General features: G+C 52.4%; 2 protein-coding genes across 2 annotated transcripts; one reads left to right on the top strand and one right to left on the bottom strand.

Annotated features, from left to right (window-relative positions):
* The first annotated feature begins 2,636 nt into the window (after positions 1–2,636).
* On the top strand, positions 2,637–8,090 carry Ccdc86 (coiled-coil domain containing 86). Its single transcript, XM_006993827.4, has 4 exons — positions 2,637–3,406; positions 5,095–5,224; positions 6,936–7,010; positions 7,190–8,090. The coding sequence occupies exons 1-4, from the start codon at positions 2,691–2,693 to the stop codon at positions 7,307–7,309; spliced, it is 1,041 nt and encodes a 346-aa protein (XP_006993889.1). The 5' UTR covers positions 2,637–2,690; the 3' UTR covers positions 7,310–8,090.
* Positions 7,981–13,243, bottom strand: Ptgdr2 (prostaglandin D2 receptor 2). Its single transcript, XM_042260985.2, has 3 exons — positions 13,148–13,243; positions 11,666–11,759; positions 7,981–10,613 (listed from the first exon to the last, which is right to left on the bottom strand). Exon 3 carries the CDS (start codon positions 10,554–10,556, stop codon positions 9,354–9,356), a length of 1,203 nt encoding a protein of 400 aa, XP_042116919.1. The 5' UTR covers positions 10,557–10,613; positions 11,666–11,759; positions 13,148–13,243; the 3' UTR covers positions 7,981–9,353.
* Between the last annotated feature and the right edge of the window lie 1,675 nt (positions 13,244–14,918).

The raw sequence follows: 14,918 nt of genomic DNA, 5'->3' as shown, positions 1-14,918 counted from the left end.
TCAATCCTAGTACAAAGGTCTGCACTGACAGATGCACAGAGGTACACACACACACACACACACACACACACACACACACACACACACGGGCACATGTGACTTATACAGGCAGCAGCACACAGCGATATGAATGCTTGAACCAAGAAACGAATATAGTCAGCCAGGTACTCTCTCACCTTGCCCTGGCAGAGGCAAATACCCATAAACAGAACACACACACACACACACACACACACACACACACACACACACTGGCACTGGAAGTTTGAAAGACAAGCTCACACAAACATACACAAAGAAATAGACAGATCTTCATTAGGCCCCTGCATCTCAGGTTCTGCCTGGAGATTCAAGGTGCAGGAGAACTTTGATACAGTAACAGATGTCAATGCTTGAGATGAGGATTTATATGTAAATAATCTGTTTCAAAGTGCCCGCCCCCCTCCTTAGAAGCAACCATAAATGAGTGGGAAAGTGAGCCAGGGAGAAGCCTGAGGGCATGTGAACTACCAGGTTACCTTCACAAAAGCCTGGGGCTGAACCCTGCCGAGGTCTCTGGGGAACACAAAAGCCCCTTCCTATCCTCTGGCTTAACGTGTGAAAGTAAGGGAGAAAGTGATTGCTCTGCAAATTTCAGGAGCCTCCCCTGACACCACACACACACACACACACACACACACACACACACACACACACACACACACACACGACAGTGGCAGGCTGGGCTCAAGAGGAACCTTGCATATGTATCAGAGGCACACTCAAAGCCCTCTGTTCAAAAGCCATCGCTCACGCACACAAGCTATCCTGGCAGGGACATAAAATTAGCCCTGGGTTATTTTAAGTAGACCTGGGATGTGATCTCATCAACATTTGCAAGTGATCCCTCCAGATAGAGGTAAGAGTCAGGAAGTAGGGGGAGCTGAGGCAGCCTGGAGCAGGAGTGGAGGCATATAGCTCCTCCACAGGCCCGGGCAACCACCGTGTGGGTCTGAGTATTGGACCATTCCAGCAGGGGCAGGAATTTGAGTAACCACACAGAACCTACTCCTTTGAGGATTGGGGGGGTAGGGGAGGGGGGAAGCTGGGAGAGTTAGTGCCTGAGCACCAACTCCCTGAAGCTGTCCTTGGATCAGGAGCATGAGAGCTGTGAGCCAGCAGAGGAACCAGGGAGGCAGGAACTGACATATAAAATTACAGCACATGGGTGCAACTGTTTCCCGTGCCATGGAGAGGCTGTGTTATTGCCTGCCCCTCGGGGTGCACTCAGGTTGACTCCATCGGTATGCATCTGAGACCATGGATGGCAAGAATTCCCCACCCACTTTCCACCCCGCAGGAACTTTTCATCTTCCTGGCCTCCTCCTGGGTTAGCATGTAACCACTCTGGCAGAAACGAAGGTGTTCTAAAGAGACACTTGGGTCTCTCAATCTGTCAGACAATCTGACCATCAGACAATGGACCCCAAAGAAATGGGGATTTCAAGCCGGGCGGTGGTGGCGCACGCCTTTAATCCCAGCACTCAGGAGGCAGAGCCAGGCGGATCTCTGTGAGTTCGAGGCCAGCCTGGTCTCCAGAGCGAGTTCCAGGAAAGGCGCAAAGCTACACAGAGAAACCCTGCCTCGAAAAACCAAAAAAAAAAAAAAAAAAAAAAAAAAAAGAGAGAGAGAGAGAGAGAAATGGGGATTTCCCCAGAATTCTCATGCTGGGAGAAGGAAAGGACACCAGCCAGGGGAGGAACTTGTCTCCTGGACAGAGATTTCATACAGTTCTAACACCTTGTCAGACCACTTCACAGGATGAGACTAAAACCCAGATAAAGATGGGTTCCTGGTGGGTGAGGTCACACCTTGACAGGGACTGCTTAGATGTGCTTATCCGTGGCCCTCTATCTAAATTTTTATCTCACTTCAGGACCCTGTGGACAGACTTGGGTGATTCACTGAATCTCTTTGTAACCCTACCCAGTATGACCACAATGAATACATCTTTTTCTAAAGCTTTCCACTTTTAATTCTGCTCTTTCAATAGGCTCACTGAGAACAAAGCAGCCAGACCTGACTTGGGGTACAGGTTGTGAGTCCCAACTTTGACAACAAGCAGTCAAGGCTTTCTGGGCCTCAGGCCTGACACTTTGCTTATTAATTAGTTTTGAAAGAAGAGAACCACTAACTGCAAACCTGAGCACGGAAGAGGAGAAGAGAGAGGCGGCAAGGGTGGGAACGTTTAACACAACTCGACTTAGATTGCCCGCTCATGGAGGCCCGAATACATCCTCCTTAGGAACACGGCGCAAAGCCTCTGTTACAAAAGAGAAAACTGAGACAGCGCAACGTTTGCGGGCCCGGCCGTTCCAGAGTTAACAGGATCATTCGGCCCTTTTGCCGACTTCTCCTCTCAGGGAAAAAAATAAAAAAGTGCCGCTACTTCTCTAGCACCTAGAAAACGCATTTTACAAAATAAAAAACAAAAAAAAACGGAAACCCAGCAACCAGACGCATTCAACGCGACACAACACGCATGCGTCTACTAAGCCCGGCCCCTAAGGGGCTGGCAGCCCTGCTTTTCCACCCCTCCCATCAGCACGGCGTCCTCACGAGTGCGCTTCCTGCCCGGTACGGAAGTGGGTGTGTCGACGTCATATGAAGGCGCCTGTGGTTCCGAATGCGACGGAGGCTACACGTGAGCCATGGATACGCCGCTGAGGCGCAGCCGGCGACTTGAAGGCCTAAGACCTCTGTCCCTAGAGACCCATCCTGACCCCGCAGTTTCTCGGGTAAGACGGGTCCTTGTAGAGTTCGAGTCGAACCCAGAAGAAACAAGCGAGCCCGAGTCTCCGGGAGTGCAGCCTCTGGACCTTGCGTCTCCCCAGCCCGAGCCGGAGACACCTCCGGGATCACCCTGTCTGAAACAGGATGCAGGTTTTGGGTCCCCCCAAAGGCAGCCAGAGCCTGATCCCGGGTCCCTTCAACCTCTGCAAGATCTGGGCCTGGTGCCACCTGCAGGACAGACAGAGTCGAGTCCGGAATCCCCCCAGCGAGAGGAGTCATCCAAATGCTCTGCCACACGGGGAGAACTGGACTCCCAGGTGGTCCACGCTAAGGAGGAGCTGGTCCCAGGATCCCCAGAGCCCTGCCCGGGCCAGCAGGCACCGGGTCCCGAGCCCTCTCGGCCAGTACAGGAGCTGACAGCCCGGGCACCCAGCTCCCTAGAGCGCCCGCAGGAACCAAGCAGGCTACCTCCGGCTGGCCAGACGGTGACAGGGGGTCTCAACACAAAGAAGCGAGTCATATCTTCTCCCCAGGCCCCGGCGCCCAAGAAATTGAAGGAGAAGGAGGAGCTTCCTGTAATCCCGAAGGGGAAGCCCAAATCCGGGCGTGTGTGGAAAGACCGCTCCAAGAAGAGGTAAAGTGGGGGGTGGGGCAGCATGGACGGTAGGTAGGGCTCTCTGTGTGTTTGGACCCCGCCTTTACCCGAATGCAATCCCAGGGTTGGAAAGAGCTCACCCGAGTGAAGTTAACAATCAGAATCAGAATGTCAAATGCCCTGAGGTTGGGGGTGGAGACCCTCAGTGGTCATTTCTCTGCCCTCGGCCGTGGTTCTTTTGAACTTGCTTTCCATCCTTTTTTTTTTTTTTTTTTTTTTTTTTTTGAGACAGGGTCTCAGTATGTAACACTGGCTGTCCTGGAATTCACAGAGATCTGCCTGCCTCTGCCTCCCTAGTGCTGGGATTAAAGGCATGCGCCACCACACCCTGCCCTTCCATCCTCTTTGTCCAGAGTTCAGAGTTTGTTCCAAAAATATTTACTTTGTCTACCACATCTGGTGAGGGCGGCAGAGCAAGAAAGGCGCCCATTACTTGAATGCAGTGAAGTCCTTTCCACTGTTGTCTGTTAGTTATTGTCTTTGATAAAATATATCACTGGGCACTGGTTACGTGTCTCTTCGATAGGGACTGACCAAAGGGAGAGTCTTTCCCACCCAGCAGCACATGTAATCTTTCTCTCTGCCCTTTGGGGAAAGTGTTACTGTTTTTGATGGTTGTACATCCGAGGAAACCAAGGCTCAGGGAGGCTAAATGAGACACAGGATGTGAGCACAGATTGGCTTACAAAGCAGGTGATCGGAACCCATCACCCTGCTTCTGTGGATCTGACTTGACTCCAGTTGCAGCCTTCTTAAGACATGAAGTCTTCCTTGTCCTTTCAGTTCTGGGGCATCATAAGTGCTCAGTTCATATCTTTGAGAGAAGGAATGAAGAGGCCCATGTGGAAAAGGCATCATTTAGGCAGTAGGGAAAGAGCAGTGGGGTTCAGTTGAGATTTCTGCTGTGGGGAAGATCCCCTAGAGGACAGACGAGATGTGGACCATTTCCACGATGATACATTACAGCATCATGTCTGTGGTCTGACTTCTCCAGGCTTCCAGCATCTTGTGCTTTCAGGATTCTCATATCCCAATTTTTAAGGGTAGGAAGGAAGTCCACAACACACTCACTGCTCTGTTTTTAGAGAGCGGAATCTTGAGCAAGCCTTTGGGGACCTGGCAGGGGAGGGAATCAGAAGTTAACAGTGCAGACTGCTTATGAATGGGGTGGGGGGCAAAGTTCTAGACTGTGTGTGACTCCTAGGAAGGGAACAAACAGCTCTTATACACACATACCCAAAGCTGGGAAAGAATCAGAATTGTTACAGAAAAGCCCCCTGTTCTTACTGTTTGGAAGTAAAGCCATACCCCTCTAGGGAGCGAGCACCTCATCTTCAGAGGCATTCACTCACAGGTCACCATGTTTGGTGGCAACAAAACTTCACAGCTGAGGCCATATGGGTACAGAAAGGTTCAAGACCCGGCATATACTTAGGAATGCAAGGACTCGAGGTCTTGGTTTGTTCCTCTAGAATGGAAAGCACAAGCCTATCTGAGTTACAGCCATATGCTTCAATATAGCCATGCTTAGCGGCCTGTTCCATCCTAAGCTTCTATAGAAAGCGAGGTCCAGGCAGGCAGGACGGGAAGCAGACCCAGAGCCCAGTGAGAGCAGGGTGTGAAGGCAGTACCACAGAGGTCCCCTGAGTGCCTCCTCTCCTGCCAAGGTTCTCCCAGATGGTTCAGGACAAGCCCCTGCGTACCTCCTGGCAGCGGAAAATGAAGGAGCGACAGGAGAGGAAGCTGGCCAAGGACTTCGCCCGGCACCTAGAGGAGGAGAAACAGAGGCGCCGGCAGGTAACGGACATCTGGCCACGTCTGGATCACAGAGGCCAAATACACGTGTGCTGTAACAGACATGGGTGTGGGAGTACGACTTGGTCAGAGCCCTGGGCATGAGGGCCCTGGGGAAGAGGAGTAGTCTAGGGCCATGGTAGGATTCCCACTCTACCATTCGGCTAAACCTCTGGCTCAGGGACATGCAAGAGACCTGGAAGTAGATTGAGGAACCCAAGATGAAGGCCAGCAAGCCATTTTCGTGGCAGGAGTATTCAGTGGTGGAGTCAACCCCTCTCTGAGACCTGCTTATGAGGGAAAAGCTTGTCTCAAATTTGTTGCTGTCACTCTAGAAGATAGGCCTACACACCAGCCCATGGGTGGTTCCTGTACTTCCCTTTCAATTCACTTCCCTGGCCCCCAGCTCATAACCACAAATGTCCTTGTTAAAGGTTCATGCCCATGAGCTAGGGACGGTGGTAGAGCACTTGACTGGCATACACGAGGCCTTGGGTTCCAGCACCACAGAGGCTTATTTCCAACACCTTCAGCCTCCAGGAAGCCTTGGAAAGAGTCCCAGTGTCCCTTCAACTGGCAGTACTGAGGAAGCACGGTCATGCTGGGTTTGTCAGCAGCACTGTCCCCGGGACCAAATCACTGCTAGTCTGGTGGTCCCAGCTTGGCCCCTGAGAAGAGAGATGGCCGGTCACGAAGGCATCCTTGCTTTGAGTCACTCCAGATCTGTCTGTTACTGAGGCCTCACCTCTTTTCTTGTGCAGCCTTGGATCCCTCTTGGGCGAAACAGTTGCTATCTCATGAGCAACTGGAGAGAGAGGTGCATCCTCCTAGCCTTCCTCCTAATACACAGGAGCAAAGGTCACTTCCTCTCCAAAGGCCCAGGCTACCCCAGACTAAAAGTTACCAAAGCCACAAAAGGCCTTGACCATAGCATTGAATGCTGGAGCCGCCATCCCTTTCTAGCCCCGCTGGGGTACGAGAGCAGCATGGCTAGGGATCCCTGGACCTCCCGCCCCCAGCGACCTGGCACCGTTCCAAGCCTTAGTCACACTCATGTCGCACGTCACTCTGGTGAGGTAGGCCTGTGGTCAACTTTACTGTAAAGGTGAGGAAGTGGAGGCAGGCTCGGCCACAATAACCTAGTTAGAAAGTAGCAGAATGAAAACTCAAGCCGGACCAGGTTCCTTCAGAGCCTTTTGACAGCTCAACCTGCCCAACCCTGCCTGGGACCAGGTACAGAGCCTAGGTATATCCTGGCCTTGTGTTCTCGTTCTGGTACACCTGAGCTTGGGCAGAAGGAAACCTGGGCAAATAGCACAAAGGAGGGAACCAGCCTAGCCCTCCCTGGCAGCTCGTGCATGGGATGGTACAAGGGGCCATTCTGCCCGCATGTGACTTCTGGGTGGGAAGGCACCCACATCTTGGCCCACACAGTCGTCTGTGTAAGCCGCTGCCCTCAGGTATCTTTTATCCACCTTCTTTCTAATTTGGAGCCAGGTACTCTTGCCACAGTGGGCCTCAGCTCCAGGCCCACAGCATAGGCATTGTACCCCATTGTTCTCCCCAGAAGTGCCTAGGCCTCCACCCCTCCCCACTAGAAACAACCTGGAGTCCAAGCAGGCTTCTTCTGGTTGTGCCAGTTCTTACTTACCAGGAGCCTGGGATCTCAGGGCCCCTCAGCTCCTAGCCTGAGTTCCCCTTCTGTGTGTTTCAGGAGAAGAAAGAGCGCCGGGCTGAGAACCTGAGACGCCGCCTAGAGAATGAACGGAAGGCTGAGATTGTCCAAGTGGTGAGTATGCCCATCCAAGAGATGCAGGCTGTGGCCAGGTGACAGCCTTTAAGGTGCTTGGGTTCCCTGCTTTATATGGTCCACTGTCCTGCCGCAGTCCTGGTGCCTCCCTTCCTTTTCCCCAGAGACAGGTGTAGGGTTGTCTACCACACTAATGCCTCCTATTTCCCCACCCCCAGATCCGAAACCCCGCCAAGCTCAAGAAGGCGAAGAAGAAGCAGCTGCGCTCCATTGAGAAGAGAGACACCCTGGCCTTGCTCCAGAAGCAGCCACCCCAGAGGCCTGTAGCCAATGTCTGAGCTCAGGACAGCCTGGAGGCCTGCACAAGCCAAGAGCCACATCAAACAAGCCACCTCTCAGGCCACTGTCACACACCTCTCCTGGGGCCAGCACATCAGCTCTGTTGCATTAAGACAGGGACCACAGCCCTGAGGGAACCCAGAACCTCACAGGGTCTCAGGAGAGATTTAACTGTCTCCATCTCCTTTCAGGTCTTTTCCAGAGTGCCTTAAGATCTTAAACTGTTGCTGGGCAATGGTGGCACACGCCTTTAATCCCAGCACTTGAGAGGCAGAGACAGGCGGATCTCTGAGTTTGAAGCCAACCTGGTCTATGGAATGAGTTCCAGGACAGCTAGGGCTACAGATCATATAAAGCCCTATCAAACAACAACAACAAAAGATCTTGACTGTGATCTCTTGTTCCCAGTGAGCTAGTAACTAACTCCCTGTCTCAGGGTCATGAGTCTAGCCCACACTTGGAGGCCTGCTGTCAGAAGTCAGCTCCTCCATTTTCCCAAAGGCCAGTCACCTTGGCCACTTGTGAATTCTGCTGAATCTGCCCCTCTGCTGACTGAAGCTAGCCCCTTCCTGTAAAACGAGGAGGTTGCAGGGAGCTGGGTTCCTCTCTAGCACCCCTTTCCCACACTGGACTGTAGAAGCCTTAGGACTTGAGCCGTGCCCACCTGGTCTTTCACAGAAGTGTTTATTGATGTCTGCACAAGTACAGTCTAGGCTTCCAGAAAGACACAAGTCCCTGCCGCATTGGGCTTTCATTCTTATAATAAACAATTAAAATGCATGATGTCACAGGTATGGTGTGCTGCTCTGAGTAGAGCCGGAGGGAGTGAAGGGTGACACAGTTTACTCCGGTTTGAGAAGAACCTGCCCCAGACTTGAGTCCTGCTTGGCACTGAGAACTGACAGCCAGCCTGGCCTTAAGTGGTTCAGGAGATCCTGAGGATGTCTCATCTCTGCTCTTCACATCCACCAGTTACTGACATCATCCCCTTCCCCTGGAATGTAGAGATGAGTCACAGCCGGCTGTCCTGCAGTCCATCCATGGTGGGGAAGACATTAGATGTAGTGTGGTGGAAGGTCCATGGCCGATGCAAGGCCCCCTCCTACCTGTGGGTTGGAAGTGATAGCTGCCAGGCCCTGTCCTGGGAGGCGGCTGGAGGATGTTCGCTGGATAGACTTGAACTTGTGATGCTCAAGGCTGGAGTGCAGCCTCTGGCAGCAGCAGCTCTGAAACTGGGCAGTAAAGAGCCCTGAGCTGGAGTTGACAGACGTATCACACAAGCAGCAAGTCTGTGTGGTAAAAGCATCTGGCTCAGAGGCCAACTGGGGGGTTAAAAATGAAGGTGGTGGGCTAGAAACTGCGTCTCAACCCTTTCCTCCCACTGTACCCCCATATATACTATCCATTGGCAGAATCTCCTCCCCATTCACAAAGCAGCACCCTAGGAGGTGCAGGCTGTGAGTTTAACCTGTGTGACTCCAGTTGTCCTTAGGCCAGCTGCCTGAGAGGTATTAGAAGTACAAACTCATCCCCACCCTCATCGGTTACCCTAGCAAGATCCCTAGGCAGTTCAAGTACTTACACTTCTTAAAAGTGTAAAAGCTACTGGGCTGTGGTGATGCACCTTTTAATCCCAGCCCATGGGAGGCAGAGCTAGGCAGATGGATCTCTGAGTTTGAGGCCAGCCTGGTCTACAGAGCGAGATGCAGGACAGGCACCAAAACTACACAGAGAAGCCCTGTCTCGAGGGAAAAAAAAAGTGAAAGCCTTGAGGCCAGTGGTCAGGAACCAGGCAGCTCCTCCAAAGGCCACTTCTGCGCCTTGATGATCCTCTCCCAGCTTGATACTGCAAGATTAAAGTGTTTGGGAAAGACTGCTTTCAATTCACTTTGCTCCTGAAGACTCAGTCATGGTCCTCAAGCTGGTTACTTGGCCTCTGCCCAGGAGAGCTATTACCTGGGCCTAGCATTGGCTATGTACATTTTCAACGGGGTATGGAGAGATGCCAGGGGTGTGTTGGCATGCCATCCAGGCTGTGCTGGTCTAATCGGAGGTGGAGCTCAGCGCGTGGTTCAGTGAGCCTCGCTTTTGGGCCTGCACTGGAACCCTCTGCTGGGGCTCTGCACCACCACCCCGCATCCAGCTGATCAAACGTGCAGGATGCAGCCGGGGAAGGCGGCCAGCCAGCAGGAGAGTGGAGGTTGTGGCAGTGGAGGAGGCACGGCGGCGGCGGCTGCCAGACCCACCACTCAAGTCGCTGTCCTCCACCAGCACGCTTTCAAACACGGCACGCAGCGAGCGCCGCAGTTTGTGCATCATGTCCGGACAGGTGAGCACGTAAAGCAGCGGATTGACCACACTATTGAAGAAAGCCAGACTGGTGACGAAGGGCAGCCCGCGTGACGCGAGCTGCCGTAGCGTGGTGACAGCATGGGCACGCGCCTCCAGCAAACTGAAGACATGGTAGGGCCCCCAGCAGAGCACGAAGGCCGCCACGATGGCCGCCACCAGGCGCACGAAGCGACCTGTCCTCTGGCGGCCGCGGTGGCGCAGTTGCAGGCTCACGGCCACGTGGCTCAAGGCGATAATGGCCAGAGGCACCACGAAGGCCAGCAAGAACTTGCTCACCGCCAGGGCCTTCTGGCGGTAGTCGCACGTGGCGTCGCGGTCGGGCCCTGGGTTCAAGAGCAGCATATTGTAATAGCACATGATGCGGCCATCCAGCCTCGGGATGGTGTCCCTGAACACGAAGTAGGGTACTGTATTGAGCACCGCCAGAGCCCAGAGCATCAGGCAGACTCTGTGCGCGACCGCCACCGTGCGGTGGTTTTGTGCCCACACTGGCCGCACCACCTGCAGACAGCGGTCCAGGCTGATGGCGCTGAGCAGGAAGCCGCTGGCAAACATGTTAAGAAAGAAGACCGAGGAGTGAAACTTGCAGAAGGTGGTACCCAGCTCCCACGAGTGGCCCACCGCCAGGAAGTAGGTGAAGAAGGGCAGGGAGGCGGAGGCTAGCAAGTCAGACAGAGCCAGGTGCAGCACCCAGGTGGTGACCACCGTCTGGCGCATGCGACAGCCCACTACAAACAGGATGAGTCCGTTCTCCACCAGACCCAGCAGCGCAGCCAGCCCGTGCAGCAGCACCGACACGTGGTCAATATAGCGGATGCTAGAGTTGCTGTGGCTTGGAAGCTGGACCATCTCCTCTAAGAGTGGACAGAGTGGCTTCAGAGTGACGTTGGCCATGGCAAGGTGGAAGAAAGGAGGGTTGAACCTGGCACCGGGGAACCAGAAGTCTGCAGCCTGGGCAAGAGAGAAGCCTATCTCAGAGTTGCCAGTATGCCTGGCCATAGGATGGACACTGGGGATCAATGAGGCTGAGCAAGGCAAGGCGCTAACATCCCAGCTGCCCTCCTCCCCCAATGAGGTTTTGGGCAAGCCAAGTGTAGCCTTCCTGAGCCTGTGTCTTCCTAACGTGGGTGTCTCTCCCAACAGTCCCTAGCTCGTAGGACCACTGGAACAACAAAATGAGAACTATTCAAAGGGGTCTTGGGTGGGTGGGAAAATGAAGAGGCCCTGAGTTTGATCCCAGCACCCGGGTATAAAGTAGGGCATGGTGGCACATGCTTGTTATCTCACTGCTGGAGGGGTAAAGACAGGGGGATCCTAGGGGCTCACTCGCCAGTCAGCCTAAACTCATCCAGGAAACCTGGATCCCAGAGAACTTAACTCGAAAAGACAAGGTAGGGGACTGGAGAGACGGTTCCAGAGAAAAGCACACACTGCTTCTCCAGGGGACCAGTGTTTGATTCCCAGTACCTGTGTTGGGCAGCTCACAATTGCCTTTATTACTTAATTCCAGGGGATCCAATTCCTCTGGCCTCTGTAGGCACCTGCATCCACACACGTACCCCCAAACACACACACACATACACACTTTAAAATAATAAAAATATTTTTAAGGTGGACTGCTCCTTAAGCAACATCACTCAAGGCTGGCATCTGACTTATACAGACATACACATATACCTGCATTCATATGCACACACACATACTTTAAAATAATAAAAATAAATCTTTTTAAGGTGACTGCTCCTAAGGAACACTCAGGGTTGACATCTGACTTCCACACACACATATACATGTACATACGCATATACACACACAAGGAAACTAGCATGAAGCAGGCACTGTATCAATACCATTGTGATTAATGTTAAGAACCTGTCCAAGATCACAAAGGTCAGACCAGGCAGGACTCATTTTCCTGGTCCCGAGAACACAGCGGGATGGGTGTGGCCCCTCGTATGAGATGGGGGTGGGGGGTCTGTACCACCCAACACTCCAGGCCTTACCTTGCAGCAGTTCTTCCTAGAGAGCCGCTCTTGGTCTCAGAGGTGATTGCTTGGGTGTGCTGATTGAGTGAGATAAGGGGAGTTGGCTTCTCCGCTGATAGAAGGAGAGGAAATAGATAAGAGAGACAAGCGTGAGACCTGGCTGGAGGAACTATCACATGGTGTTACTGGGGACCCAGGGAGGGCAGTGACAGTCCTGTCTACCCCAGGAAGCCCATCCCCATTCACCCACACTGGGCCAGTAGCCATATTGAGCAATGACTCAGATGCTCTGGAAAAGCCAGGTTCTATGCATGCTCACAGCCTCATGGAGAACCCCAGGGCTCTGTAATGAAGGGAGGGCTGAGGGAATCGGACTTTACACCCTCTGCAGCAGGGAGGAAATGAAAGCATGGTGTGGGAACTCAGGTTGTGCCAAGTACCCGTGACCCTCAGGGAATGTGGTAGATCCTCTAACCGATGCTTTTTCTCAGTTCTGAAAGAACGTGCCAGGACTCTCTCTCCATCCCATTGTTCAGATGAGAAAACTGAGACCCAAGTGTTTAAAGTACTTGTTGAGCCACCCACCACAGCCATATGGAAGAGGGACCGTTCAGTCCTCAGCTCACCATTTCTCCAGTTTTGCAAGTGATGATAGAGGAAGAGAAGGAAAGAGGAGGGGGGTGCCAGGGATTTCAGAACTCCTCTTCCCAACAGAAAGAGTGGCCAGAATGGAAAAATCTACTCTGTGCCAGAGACCACCTAGGGTGGGGTTCTGGGACACCAAGCTAGAATTTCCCCGACAGAATGCCTCCTGAAGGAAGATCAGTGGGCAGGCAGACCTGCGACCTCTGAATTCTTCCTGATCCTGCTTCCTAAGCTTTGGCATCTGCCGAGCAGTTACACTCATATTAATCCACTGAGAGTAGCTTTTCAGAAGGGGAAACTGAGGTTCAGAGAGGCACAGCAGCTGGGCCAGTGCTGTGGAGGGAGACTGAGGCTCTCCTCCCAGCAGGCAGGTGTGAACCACTCTCTCTGCCCTGAGACAGTCCCTGTCAGCTGCAGTGTCCATCCACACCATGTGGGATGCCCAGAGAATGCTGTGGCCGCACTCAGGAACCACCCAGTCTGATCCCTGGGGCTGCATGGAGACATCTTCAAGACCCAGGATCTTAGAGTGCCCAGCAGCCAGGATCTTGCTGTAGTGGGAACCCCAGCTTGCAAAGCCCTGAGCTTAGATCCCAGTTCCTCAGCTTCCAGCTGGGTGACTCGTCAGTTTCTCTAAGCTTACTGTGTCATCCTGTCCCCACCCCTGAGATTGTCTGGATGGTGGCCATGACTGGACAGCTCACCATTGTGCCTACCATCTAGCTAGCATTCCTTCTAGATATCAGCCCTCCCCAGACTCTTAAGCTCATCCCCTGTCATCCTAGCTAGGAGCAGCCCTCTGTCTAGTCCTGAGAGGGCACCAAGGCTGCCCAGCCCCTGGGACTGACTCCTTACCTAGCCGCAGAGTGAGCACAGGCTTGAGCCAGGGAGTCTGGCAGCTCCTGAAAGCAGCAAGACTAGGCACCAGGCAAGTGACAGGAGAGGAGTGTGCTGAAGGAGGAAATAGCTGTCAGCCCAGAGGGCAGGGGCGGAGACACTACATGCAAGGTCTTTTCATCTCCATCCATGCCGCCAGCCCCTGGTCCGCCCATTCTCTTCATGGAGGATGCCCTGTAACCCAGAGGACAGTGTAAGTCCTTGACTGCAGATACCCTGACATGAAGATCCTCTGCAGAGAAGTGTTCCAGCTCTTCTGAGCTCCCAAAGCAGCATGGGTCCCTGTCCCCAGAGGAACAGAGGAAGCAGGGTGGGGCCATGGGAAGAGCACAGAGACTCTTGGCCAGGAGGTTGGTCGGTCACCTCCCTTTGCTGGGTACTGTCAGCTGTGAACAGGAGCAAGGTCTTCTCACAGCAAGTGGTAAGAGTGGAATGAGGCAGGTCACAGGAACACCTGGCACATAGTAAATGCTCACAAAAACAGCTTCTTCCCCATCCACAGAGAGTGGGGAAAGTAGGTAGCTGCTGTACAATGAGGGTTCTTATGGAAAATAGACCCCAAGTCCAGGATAGGAGAAGATCAAGTCTTAGCAGTGTGCATTTTACTATTCCCTAACTTGAGTGTATGTGTGCAGATGTGCATGCAGGCAAGGATGTTCATGCATGTGGAGGCCAGAGGACACCTCAACTGTTGTTCCTCAAGGGCCATTCACTTTGGTGTGTGTGTGTGTGTGTGTGTGTGTGTGTGTGTGTGTGTGTGTATAGTAGTAGTAGTAGCAGCAGTAGTAGTAGTAATAGTATATGAGTATATGTGTGTGTGTGCATGTATGCATGATGGTACACATGTGTTTGTGTGTGTGTGGAGACCAGAGATCAACATCAGGTGTTTTCCTCAATCATCCTTCACCTTTCTCAACCATCCTCCACCTTTTCTTTCTTTTTTTTCATATTTTATTTATCACATTTTAGGTGTATGAGTATTTTGCCTGTGTGAATGTCTGTGCATCATGTGCATGTAGAACCCATGGAGGCCAGAAGAGGACATGGGATCCCCTGGAACTGGAGTTACAGACAGTTTTGAGCTGTCATGTGGGTGCTGGAAATTGATTCCCAGTCCTCTGGAAGACTAATCAGTGTTCTTAACCACTGCGCCATCATTCCACCTTACATATTTTTTAAATTTATTTATGTGTGTGTGTATGCACATGTGCACACCTGCATGAACTTATGTGCACAGCATATATACCAGTGCCAGCAGAGGCCAGAAGACAGTAGTACCCAATGCCCTGGAAATGGAGTTCCAGGCAGTTGTGAGCTGTCCAGTGTGAGTGCTGGGATCTGATTCGGGGACTTTGCCAAAGTAGCAAGCGCTCTCTAGCCATTTCTCTAGCCCCTTTGTACCTTATCTTTTAAGATAGGACTTTTCACCAACTGGCCAGACCGTCTGGCCAGCAAATTCAGGTCCTCATGCTTGCTTGGCAAGCACTTTACCAACCAAACTCTCTAGCCCACGACCTAAGTCTTTATCTCTCCTTTGTTTCCTGGAACCAGGGACCATCCTTCAATTTCAACATCCCATGCCCAACAAAACATGTGACAAAGTCAGTGTCTCCAGATTGTGTCAAGAAGACCTTGTTCACTGGAGGGTCAGGATTTTTTTTTAATTATTATTTATTTATTTATTTATTTATTTATTTATTTATTCTGAAGAGGGCTTCAGATCCTGTTA

Source organism: Peromyscus maniculatus, chromosome 1 (genome assembly GCF_049852395.1).
Source record: "Peromyscus maniculatus bairdii isolate BWxNUB_F1_BW_parent chromosome 1, HU_Pman_BW_mat_3.1, whole genome shotgun sequence".
NCBI lineage: Eukaryota > Metazoa > Chordata > Mammalia > Rodentia > Cricetidae > Peromyscus > Peromyscus maniculatus.
This window is presented reverse-complemented; position numbering and strand designations above follow the sequence as displayed.

Excerpts from the sequence above, each read along its gene's own strand:
- Ptgdr2 (XM_042260985.2), bottom strand. The coding sequence starts at position 10,556 with ATGGCCAACGTCACTCTGAAGCCACTCTGTCCACTCTTAGAGGAGATG.
- Ccdc86 (XM_006993827.4), top strand. The coding sequence starts at position 2,691 with ATGGATACGCCGCTGAGGCGCAGCCGGCGACTTGAAGGCCTAAGACCT. Across the intron at positions 5,225-6,935 it reads AGAAACAGAGGCGCCGGCAG|GAGAAGAAAGAGCGCCGGGC; the intron begins GTAACGGACATC and ends TGTGTGTTTCAG. Across the intron at positions 7,011-7,189 it reads AGGCTGAGATTGTCCAAGTG|ATCCGAAACCCCGCCAAGCT; the intron begins GTGAGTATGCCC and ends CCCCACCCCCAG.